Consider the following 9,873-nt stretch of genomic DNA (forward strand, 5'->3'; position numbering starts at 1 on the left):
CTCATCAGTTAAGACAAGTAAAGGTGAGGAGAATCAATTCACCAACCAATATCCCTCTCCAAGGAACACAAGGAATCATAGAAAGGGTCATAAATTTGTGCATCTACAAGGCCAAGAAGATTCAAGTGAAGGAACCAACTCACCAAATAACACTACTAGATAATATTATGTAGGAAGCACATGGCATTAAACCTAAAGCCATCAAAATATAGTATTATAAGATGCATTGAGTGTCCAAGTGAAAGATGCTTAGATCCTCAACCTCGTTTTCAAATGTAGTGAGCCACTAGTGCCTCCATGGATAGTCAAAACTCATAGACGATACATGGAGTAGCAACCTGGGAAGCAAGTCACGTGAATGTGGCTTAGAAACAATTTGGGCTCCATATTGAACCCCAAATTGATGTCTCAAGAATTCAACTAAGGCAAAAATGATCACATAGGGAGAAAAAGAGCATGGCTTTCGATTATTAAAGTACTAGGAGTTCCATTCCAACTCAAGGTGCATCTCTTCTCTCATTCTATATTCTTGATTTGTTTTCTAAGTTGCATGATCCCCTTGTCCCTATGCTACCTTCATCTCTTGCATCCCCCTCACACTTGTTCATTGCAAAGCAAACCTTGACTTGTTATCCTGTAAATAGAAATCTTTCTCGCATGCCTAGGGCAAAACGAAGGGCAATGGGACAAACCAAGACACCAATAACCAAAACAACAATTGGCTCTAACGAACTTTACTATCTCAAACTACTCATGATCTTTAACTGAGCCATTCAATGCACTTTATACAAGTCCTTACTTGATTTCCTAACGATGAAAGTATATTGATCAGCAATATACGTTGAATTTATCATTAATTGAGACCTATCTCAATTTGAAGACTTTCACCAATGTGTTCAATTGATTTTCAAGAATTATAATCATTCATAGTTTTTGGCATTGAATTGCTAGGTATTATAGAGGCTAAATGAGGCCTTTGTGTAGTGTCATGCTCCATGTAGGGCGCAGTGATACATTGTATGCTTTCATACGCTTCTTTAGTGGTCAACCCTTAGTGGTTGAAAGCTTGAAAAGCTAATTGATAGGCTCTAGAGGCTTGTGGTGGACTTGGAAGGATCTTATACACCTTGAGAGCCTCAAAGTGTCTCCTTAGAGTGTAGATGTCCCAAAAGGATTACTAAAAGCTCTAAAGAGCTCTTAGAAGGGCATTAAGAAATAACAAGAATATACAAAAGGGTTTCAATGCCACCTCGCATCCCATGAGAAACATAAGTCTAGTTAAGTCTCTCTATTCTCTCTTATAGATGTCAACGTTTGTTCCAAATATTTGTTCCAATCTTTGTTTATTCTCCATCTCTTTCTTTTAGAACATATGCCATGAGAACCACATGACTATAGTGATATATAAATCTCTGTATTCATAGATGTTGACGATTGTTCCAAAAAACCTATGCACTCTTTTGTTTTCTCTCTCTATTCTCTCTCAAAGACGTTGATCATTGTTCCAAAACTTCTCTCCACTCTTGGTTTCCTCTAGAAGATGGGCGCCAAAGAGAGAGGAGTGCTCACCACACAAAATGACGAGTTGTACACCACCATTCAAATTAAAAAAAGGAATATATACAAGAGTGGATGAGGTTGACCTCTTCCATCTACATGTTCATGATAGGATTGTATATTATCTAGTGCTTATGCTTTAGAGTGGCATTCAAAGGTATTAGTCTTGAAGATCTTGCTTGGAAATGTATGTTGTAGAGATGTTGTAGAAGCTTTTTCGAATCATAAGTATGGTGATTTCTATTAAAAAAAAAGCAAACTAATAAAATATACTTTGTAGATTTTTCTCACAATATTTATGGAGAATTTGCACCAATATCATGTTGACTTGAATGGAATTCAATATATTTCCTTGAAATATATGAATTTGAATTAATAAGGGCCACTTTAAAACTATAATCATCATTATGATTGTCCAATTTTATCATTTAAGTTACATTATCATTGTGAGCGTGTATATAGTGGCCAAAGTTAGAAAGTGATTTACAATTAAATGAAGGGGATGGCATGCAATAGCAAGATGGTAGAGTGTAGCGTGAAACATCTTGTCTTGTACCTTATTCAATCACACATATCTTTCTCATAGGACCAAAAGTATGTGTTATAGTCCTTGAGTCAACCACTCTCAAATAAGAATGCCATCTTAATTTTCCAATGTGGTTTTAGGTAGCTTAGATTAGAGAAGGACCCAATTGGAACTTGTAGGGCTTGCAGAGACTACATCAATCATTTAATTCAGACAATTTAAAAAAAAAAGGTTTGTGACCAATCCAAATTGCAAAGGAAACATCAATGCTTTGATAAGCACATATACAATGATAATTTCAAATATACATTCGTCAAGGTCATGTTTTATTATAAGACTATTACCTTTTTTTCAAATTTTCAAAGATAATCCATTCAATGCTACCTTACTTGATTGAGATATCTCTAGACCAAAAGAGAATGCTCCTTAAATTCAAGGACGCGATTCCCTATAAGAATGATATAAGATTCCATACAGTATTCATTGGCCCCTTATTCTTCTTTATATTGAAAAGGAATTTGGTTTGAGATGTTATAACTTAGGAAACAATGCATCATCAAATCATAGGATTGTACATCATACATGAAGAATACAAATTCCCATAATTTAGTAATAGAAAATTCCCTCTTGGAAATTGAGCTTCCTATCTCTCACTTTGAAACAAGTGCAAACTCTCATCTACGACTATTTTGTCTACTAGCCATGCTTAAAGAGGATTAAATGAATGAATAAAGAATACGTCTTTGACTTCTAGTATGTTTTTTAATAAAAATTTTACAATGCTCAAAATCTCAATGTGTAAAAGTATCTATAGAGAGCTGCGCTAGACTTGAGTGCTGAAAAACATGGTCCTGCATAATGAATGTAGATGACATTTTGCCTACTTTGAAGACTAAAGAGGTTGAGTCTTCTTGGGATGTTCTAAAAAACATTAAATTAAGGAGACGGTGTGCATATCCCTATTTATGATAGCATTACTTTTTTCTTAGATCTTTTATGTCGCATGATGTACACTATAATGGTTTGGAGGGGCAAGTTTTATATACTTTCATGGGTTTTGTTACATTAGCCTTTATGGTCTAGATACCCAGCCATGCATCAAGTGAAATGCAAAAGCAATATGAGCTTATGTTGGTGGAATATATTATCTAGATATGAGCTTATGTTGATGGAATATATTATCTAGATATGTTTATTGACATGATGCATTGGAAACAAGTGCTAGATGTTGAATACTATAATACTTTTGGCTAAGTGTAAAAGTCTAGAAGAATAATGCTTTCATGTGGATATAGGAGACATGCCCCATTTTTTGGTTAGCACTTTATGAGTTCCTAGTCGTTGCACGTTTGATTTTTTTCATGGTTGAGATGATGGTTTCTAGACTATGCATGTCAAATGAGAAGAAAAAATGAGTAGGTTTATGAGGGCCACAAACAACGCATTCGTGTAATTCTTAAAGGGAATACATGACATCTTGATTAGGGCAAAAACCCCATGGTTTTGAGTAGGTCTCATACTATGATAGGGCTCATAGGAAGTATTGATAATAGACATAGCCCCAAGTTTTTTTTTTCAAAAAAGGGTATTTTATATTTATAGAGCTTTGGTTAGGGCCCAAAAGTTAGTGGGTTTTACTACAATTCAAGAGTTTATATGAACATGTTCAAGGTTCTTTTATTCTTGTTTAAACTTTGAACTTTTTAGTGAATTTAGAAACCTTTTATGTGAACCCTTTTAGTGAATTTATGTGATAAATGTGAGCTTTACGGTCTACATCTCTCTTCTTTTGAGCCCACGTTAGACTGTAAGGGGATGTATTTTGAGGTGCACCCTTGGGGACTTTCTCTCTTGCTAATTTTCCATGACATAATCTAAAGGATAAGATATAAAACTATGAACAAGAGGGGATGAACAAGTGCAAATGCATGCATGTGTGCACACAGATGCATGCATAGAAAGAGAGAGAGAGCTAGAGCAAGCTAGAGAGAGAGAGAGAGAGAGAGAGAGAGAGAGAGAGAGAGAGAGAACTAAAGCCAAAATCCCCAAGGAAACAATTTGCCTTTGAAAGCAAGGTTTTTAGAACTTGGTATTTGGGGCCCAAGGATGCAACACTAATTGACAAATATCTTTAAGAGGGATAAATATTGAATTTGGTGTTAGCCTGATCCACCACATCAGGAAGTCAAGCTTAACCAAAGAAAAACTCACAAAGACTGACCTTTTTTCTATTTTTGACTGGCCACAAATCGACTGAGATATCAAAGCTGACAAATTTTATATATTATGTCATATCAAATAGATTAATACATCGTATTAAATTAAAGTACAATGTGAACATGAAAAATTGAATGAGACTTTAATAGCTTTTTTTTCCCAAAGAAATTTATGTAGGGACTATTCAAAACTTGTTTTAGTATGTTTAAATCGATAACCCATAAAAAACTTATATATCTATGTAGGACTTATCCTCTTGGAACATGAAAAAGAGTGTATGTTCAATCGCAAGACAGATTCAATTTATTGGAATGCACTTGAAATGCAATTCGTGGCATAGGATGGCTAGTTGGAGCCCATGGAAGTGTGCTCTCCCATCATTTGATTGTCTCCATTGGATTTAGGAGTCCCCATGAACTAGATATGAGATTTGTAGAGCTAGGCCATTGGAGATCAACAATGACTACAAGGGCACCTCTTGGAAACTAGAAAGCTCGGCTCCGCCTTCCTTGGCCCATATATAGTTGCTAGTTCGTATGAATCCCTAGTCAGTCTGCATTCGTCGGCCTAAATTTGGTTGCCACTAGTGAATTGTGCAACGCTTCAAGTAATTCTGCCTTGCCATGGGGCTTGTAAGCACACTATTGTGGTAATCAGATACCCCATTTTTGGCGCTTGGTGTGATTATCAGCCGGGGTTCCTTGCGTTTGCACTGCATAGGGACCGGCTCTTAAGGCAAGCATTTCCCATGATGGTACATGGTTGTTACTCAATGGCAAATCATAATCACGTTTTGTAATTATGTGTGAGGAGGGCCTTCACAATGTGGTAAAGCATGTTGGAAGAGGGGGCAAAGGGGGTGCTAGGATATATCTAAGGCTGGATTCACACCAGCTGCATAGGCAGGGTGGTGTGAAAAATGTAAAGGACTTGTCCGCCGGGTGTGATGGTTCACACCAGCAATGGACAAGTCATATATAGGGTGAGTGCACTTATTGTCAATCAACTCTCATTGGCTTGGTGGTAGAGGGAGATTTTGTGGACCATGTGTCGTGGGTTCAATACCCATTGATAATTGTTTGCGCGGTTTTCTTTTGGCTTAGAGCAAGCTTGGGCGGCCTCACTAGGCCAAGCAACTTTTTGTGGTCTATTTATCCGGGCCCGCGATCCCTATTCGTTTTTTGCAAACGTTCGGGCGGGTGATGTGAACCCGCCCTAAATCCACCTTGCCATGGGGCTTGCAACCATACTATCGGCAATCGGAAGGTGCCCGGTGATTATGACCTGGGTGTTTGCTTTTTCGTTGCATGGGGACCACCTCTTAAGGTAAGCTTTGAGAGGATAGTACATGGTGGACAAATCATATTTTGTAAGATGATTGTAACAAGGTGTGAGGAGGGCCATCAAAAAATTCGAATCCAATGTGGAAAAGCTTGAACTTTGAAGCACGTGAGGGGGGGGAGGGGGCATTGAAGAAGGCTAGGACAGATCCAAAATCGTAAAGGTCTTAAAGGGAGCGCGGTCCTCCACTTGGAGAACGTGTGAAAAGCAAGCGACGCTGGGAAGCTTTTTAATTAAAAGCAAAGAAAAGCAAAAATAAAAATAAAAATAATAAGTCGTCGTCGTCTTCATGGTTTCTTGTGTGCAGCTCGGCGATGGCGGCTGCATCCTCCTCTTCTTCTTCTTCGTCGTCTTCATCGTCTTGACGGTGGTTGTCTCTGTTTTTTGCTTTCATGGTCGACTCCCTCGATGCCATCAATGACGCCTTCCGGAGCTTCCAATCCTCCTCCTTCTCTTCCCCTTCCTCCTCCCATCTCCCCTCCCTCGCCGTAGGCATCGCCTTCTCCTTCGTTGCTGGCTTTGCCGTCTCTATGGCCGTCGGTGGCACTCTCTTGTACAGCACACGGTAAACCCCCTTCCCCTCTTTGTGGTGCACCTTTTCCCTCTTCATCGCTCGCACCTCGCCTGCTACGGATCGTTTCGCTTCCCTATGGGAATTCGGCAGCTTCGCGTGGCCTGCTTCCCCCTCCCAGTTGATCTCAATGTGTTTGTTTTTCGGGTGCCCAGGACTTATTCCAAGCGCAGGAAGAGGAGAAAACACCTTCCTCTTACTGAGAAACAGTGGCGGGAGGCTTTCGAGACCGAGACTGGACGTTTGATCGACAGTGAACGGGTTTTGAGGAAGGTCCGCCACGGAGTAAGCAGCTGACCCCATTCCTTTTCAGTGATGCACCCCCAGTTGTCTAATCTTTGGATCGGATGTTTATAAACGGCGTAGAAGGCTGCTGATGCGTGTTTTTCCCGTCTGGTTGCAGGGCGTTGAATCTAGCATACGCGCAGAAGTATGGCCCTTCCTATTGAATTTGTAAGCATCTTACTCAGAGCTTTCTCCAAATTTTGTAGTTGTCGTCTCTTGAGTTTTACGACAGTAGTATTAGCTTCCTGAGTGGGTGTAAATATTGGATGGACGTGTAAGACTCTTCCGACAAGTGGTGGATGTTGTAAAAGATTCTACTTAAAGTGAAAAGTGTCCGTCCTTCGTGTGGTTTCTTCGACGAGTGCCGGTTTGGTTCTCCTCGGTTTTTAAATTCCTTTTTGCATCCACTTCACCTGTCAATGTTAGCTTCTTTGTATTAGAAGGGACCTGTCCAACCCTGGGCAGACAGACGAGGGCCTTTAAAGGAAGGGTTGTGCATCTTTTTGAGTCCAAAACCCAGGTTTCGAGCCCCTTTCATCTTTCCGAGCCTCTGATCGATGTGTTTCTTTCTGAGCAGCTATGATTTCGAAAGTACATTTGCAGAAAGGGAAGCAGAAAGAACCAGTAGAAGGTACGGAATAGGATTTCTTGTTAAGCACACTGTAACTCAATTTCCTGTTTGCGGTCTTACTAGCATTGCTGGTTTTCACCTTTTTTTTCATGTTCCCCTTTCAAAACTGCAGGGAAGAATATGAGGATCTAAAAGCGAGATGCAGGCTGTTGCGGGACAAGATAGCATTGAAGGCTGGCAGGGGCATAGGAATTGACGGTAGGCTTTTAGATACAAGTGCCACGGTTCCAAGTCATGACTCCCCCTTTTATGTCCAGACGGGGAACTTCACTGATGTATCCCTTCCAGTGTCATACGCAGAAAAAAGTCAAGACCTCAAATTTTTTGTAACCAGAGAATCTGAGGATTTACCACATTGGGATAGATCTCCTGGCAGTCCTATGCATCAGGTTGACAAGGTTGAACAGGGGGCGATAAGTGCAAGGGCAAGGGAAGAGTTCATCACCTGGCAGCGTATAATCAGACTGGATGCTGTACGGATGAATGCAGAATGGGTGCCATACTCTCCTTCTCAAGCAAATGTGACGAAGGGAGCTGCATGTTTGCTGGCCATGGATGTAGGCCTGAAAGAATCTGAACATCTAGAACCTTGCTTGCGGCATCATGCTGCTAGGCTTGTGGCGATCTTAGAGGCATATGCTCTGTATGATCCAGAGACTGGCTATTGCCAGGGAATGAGTGACCTCTTATCTCCCTTTGTGGCCCTTCTAGATGAAGATTACCAAGCATTTTGGTGTTTCACTTACTTTATGTACACTGCCCGCCAAAATTTTCAGCTGGATGAGGTGGGTATTTGGCGGCAGCTTCAGATGGTGTCAAAAATTCTGAAGCTCAGTGATCCACAGCTCCATAAACACCTTGAGAATATTGAGGCGGCTGATTGTTTCTTTATTTACCGAATGGTCGTGGTTCTGATGAGGAGAGAGCTTTCTTTTGAGCAAACGATTTCCTTCTGGGAGATCCTTTGGGCAGACAAAACTGTTGTCAAGTTGGGTAAGGTAAAGCTTTCTTGTAGGAAGGGTAGAAGACGAGCTCCCCCTACTGATGACCTGCTGTTGTATGTAATAGCAGCTGCCATTCTTCAGAAAAGAAGATTCATCTTAGAGAAATGTAGAAGTATGGATGACATTCTTCGGGAATGCAATGGCATGTCAGGGAACTTGGATGTGTGGGCTCTTTTGGATGATGCACGAGATTTGATAACCTCACTCCACCGCAAATTTCCGGTCTGATAATTTGCGGTTTGTCATGATCTCAGGGACAAGCATACTGGTTCACTGTAATGGCTTAACACATGGTCTCTAATCTGATATCTACTTAATCTTTTTGCCCTTTCCTTCAGCACAAGTCCCCAACAAATGTGGACTCAACCACATTTTGTGCCTCATTCACCTCTCTTTTGGAGCTGTTTCATCTGTAACAGCTTGTAGGGGTACACCGATCAAACTGATCTGGGGAATTTGGAAAGATTTTGTACAGCTTTTATACTCTGCCAATGATAAGATAGATGATTGTATCATCTAATCAGCCCTGGTTGCCATTGGCCCTACCTGGGCTGTTTGTAAGGTACAAAACGGGGAAAAAAAGAGAGTGCCCATTCAATTTCTGCCTCCTCACATGCAAGTAGGCAATAAAAAATTCGAGGAAGCTCAAATTTGTATATTGCCTGGTCCACTGTGGAAAATGATTTTTTTCATGTGTATACAAACATAAGTTGCTTTTGTTTGGTTCAGGGATGTCTGTTTCTCTGGCTCCTTGTTGACAATCTTACTCCTATGAGCTAGCACTTTTGGTGGGTAACCTGCGAGGTGTGATTACTATCATCATGTATGTTCACAGAGGTGCTGGACTAGCATTTGATCCTCTATTGATAGGGGGGCTGTTTGTTGGTCCTTGGTAAGGATGTCACTTTGATGTGATAATACTGGACTTGTTGCCGGCTGTGAATATATTCTCTCTTGTAGTTTACAAGATGGTTTCTGTTGTTTATTGAACTGAAATTTAGGTGTCGTGATATATATGGATGTAAAGGTTCAATATACTGTACATCACCCATCCATGCAGATTTTCTTGGTTTATTCAGGGATCCCATTTGTTGGGGTTGGTGCAAGGAGTGAGACAGAGGTGATGTATTGTTCGGTAAGTACTCTAGATTATATGGAATTGGAAGTTCAGATATCTAATCTGGCAAAAATATTAAGCTCAGCAAACATGCTGGTTACCATGAAACTGCATCATTACAAAATATGTGGCTGCTGATTTGAAATGGTGTGGGTACACAAGACTTGGTATTCTTGTGAAGAACTGTCGATTCCTCTTTCCACTTGGGACACAAGGGATATGCAGTTGAGCAACAGATTATCATTGCTATAACAGTCATTGAATTATCACACAAGGGATATGCAGTTGAGCAACAGATTATCATTGTTGTAAGTCATTGTTATATCAAATTATCTTACACGGGTGCAGATGATCCAATTTAATTTTTCTCATTATATTTTGATTTCTACCACGGCTTCCATATCGGCTTGCTCTACCTCTAACTCTACCTCTACCTCTTCTAGCATTTGAGTAGAAGACAGCTTCTTTTGAAGTTCCTCCTGAAGAAGATGCACCACAATTTCTCTGCTCTTCAGATATTAGAAGAGCAAAGAACTTCTCAAAATCAAAAAATTTTTCACGGACAGCAATGGATGTTCAGAACTATGCATAATCCTTTCCTAGACCATTCAAGGTCACAGAAAC

General features: G+C 40.2%; 1 protein-coding gene across 2 annotated transcripts; it reads left to right on the forward strand.

Moving 5' to 3' along the window:
• The first annotated feature begins 5,954 nt into the window (after window positions 1-5,954).
• Window positions 5,955-9,496, forward strand: LOC147890686 (rab GTPase-activating protein 22-like). 2 transcript variants are annotated; one of them, XM_087389582.1, is made up of 6 exons: window positions 5,955-6,206; window positions 6,368-6,497; window positions 6,616-6,665; window positions 7,075-7,128; window positions 7,241-7,326; window positions 7,417-9,496. In XM_087389582.1, the coding sequence occupies exons 1-6, from the start codon at window positions 6,034-6,036 to the stop codon at window positions 8,358-8,360; spliced, it is 1,437 nt and encodes a 478-aa protein (XP_087245708.1). In that variant the 5' UTR covers window positions 5,955-6,033; the 3' UTR covers window positions 8,361-9,496. The 2 variants fall into 2 exon arrangements, with proteins under 2 accessions (XP_087245708.1, XP_087245707.1); XM_087389581.1 differs by having other exon boundaries at window positions 7,241-9,493.
• The last annotated feature ends 377 nt before the right edge of the window (window positions 9,497-9,873 follow it).

Source organism: Dipteris shenzhenensis, chromosome 18, assembly GCF_047967505.1.
Source record: "Dipteris shenzhenensis isolate YYH24624 ecotype China chromosome 18, Dip_SZ_1.0, whole genome shotgun sequence".
Lineage (NCBI taxonomy): Eukaryota > Viridiplantae > Streptophyta > Polypodiopsida > Gleicheniales > Dipteridaceae > Dipteris > Dipteris shenzhenensis.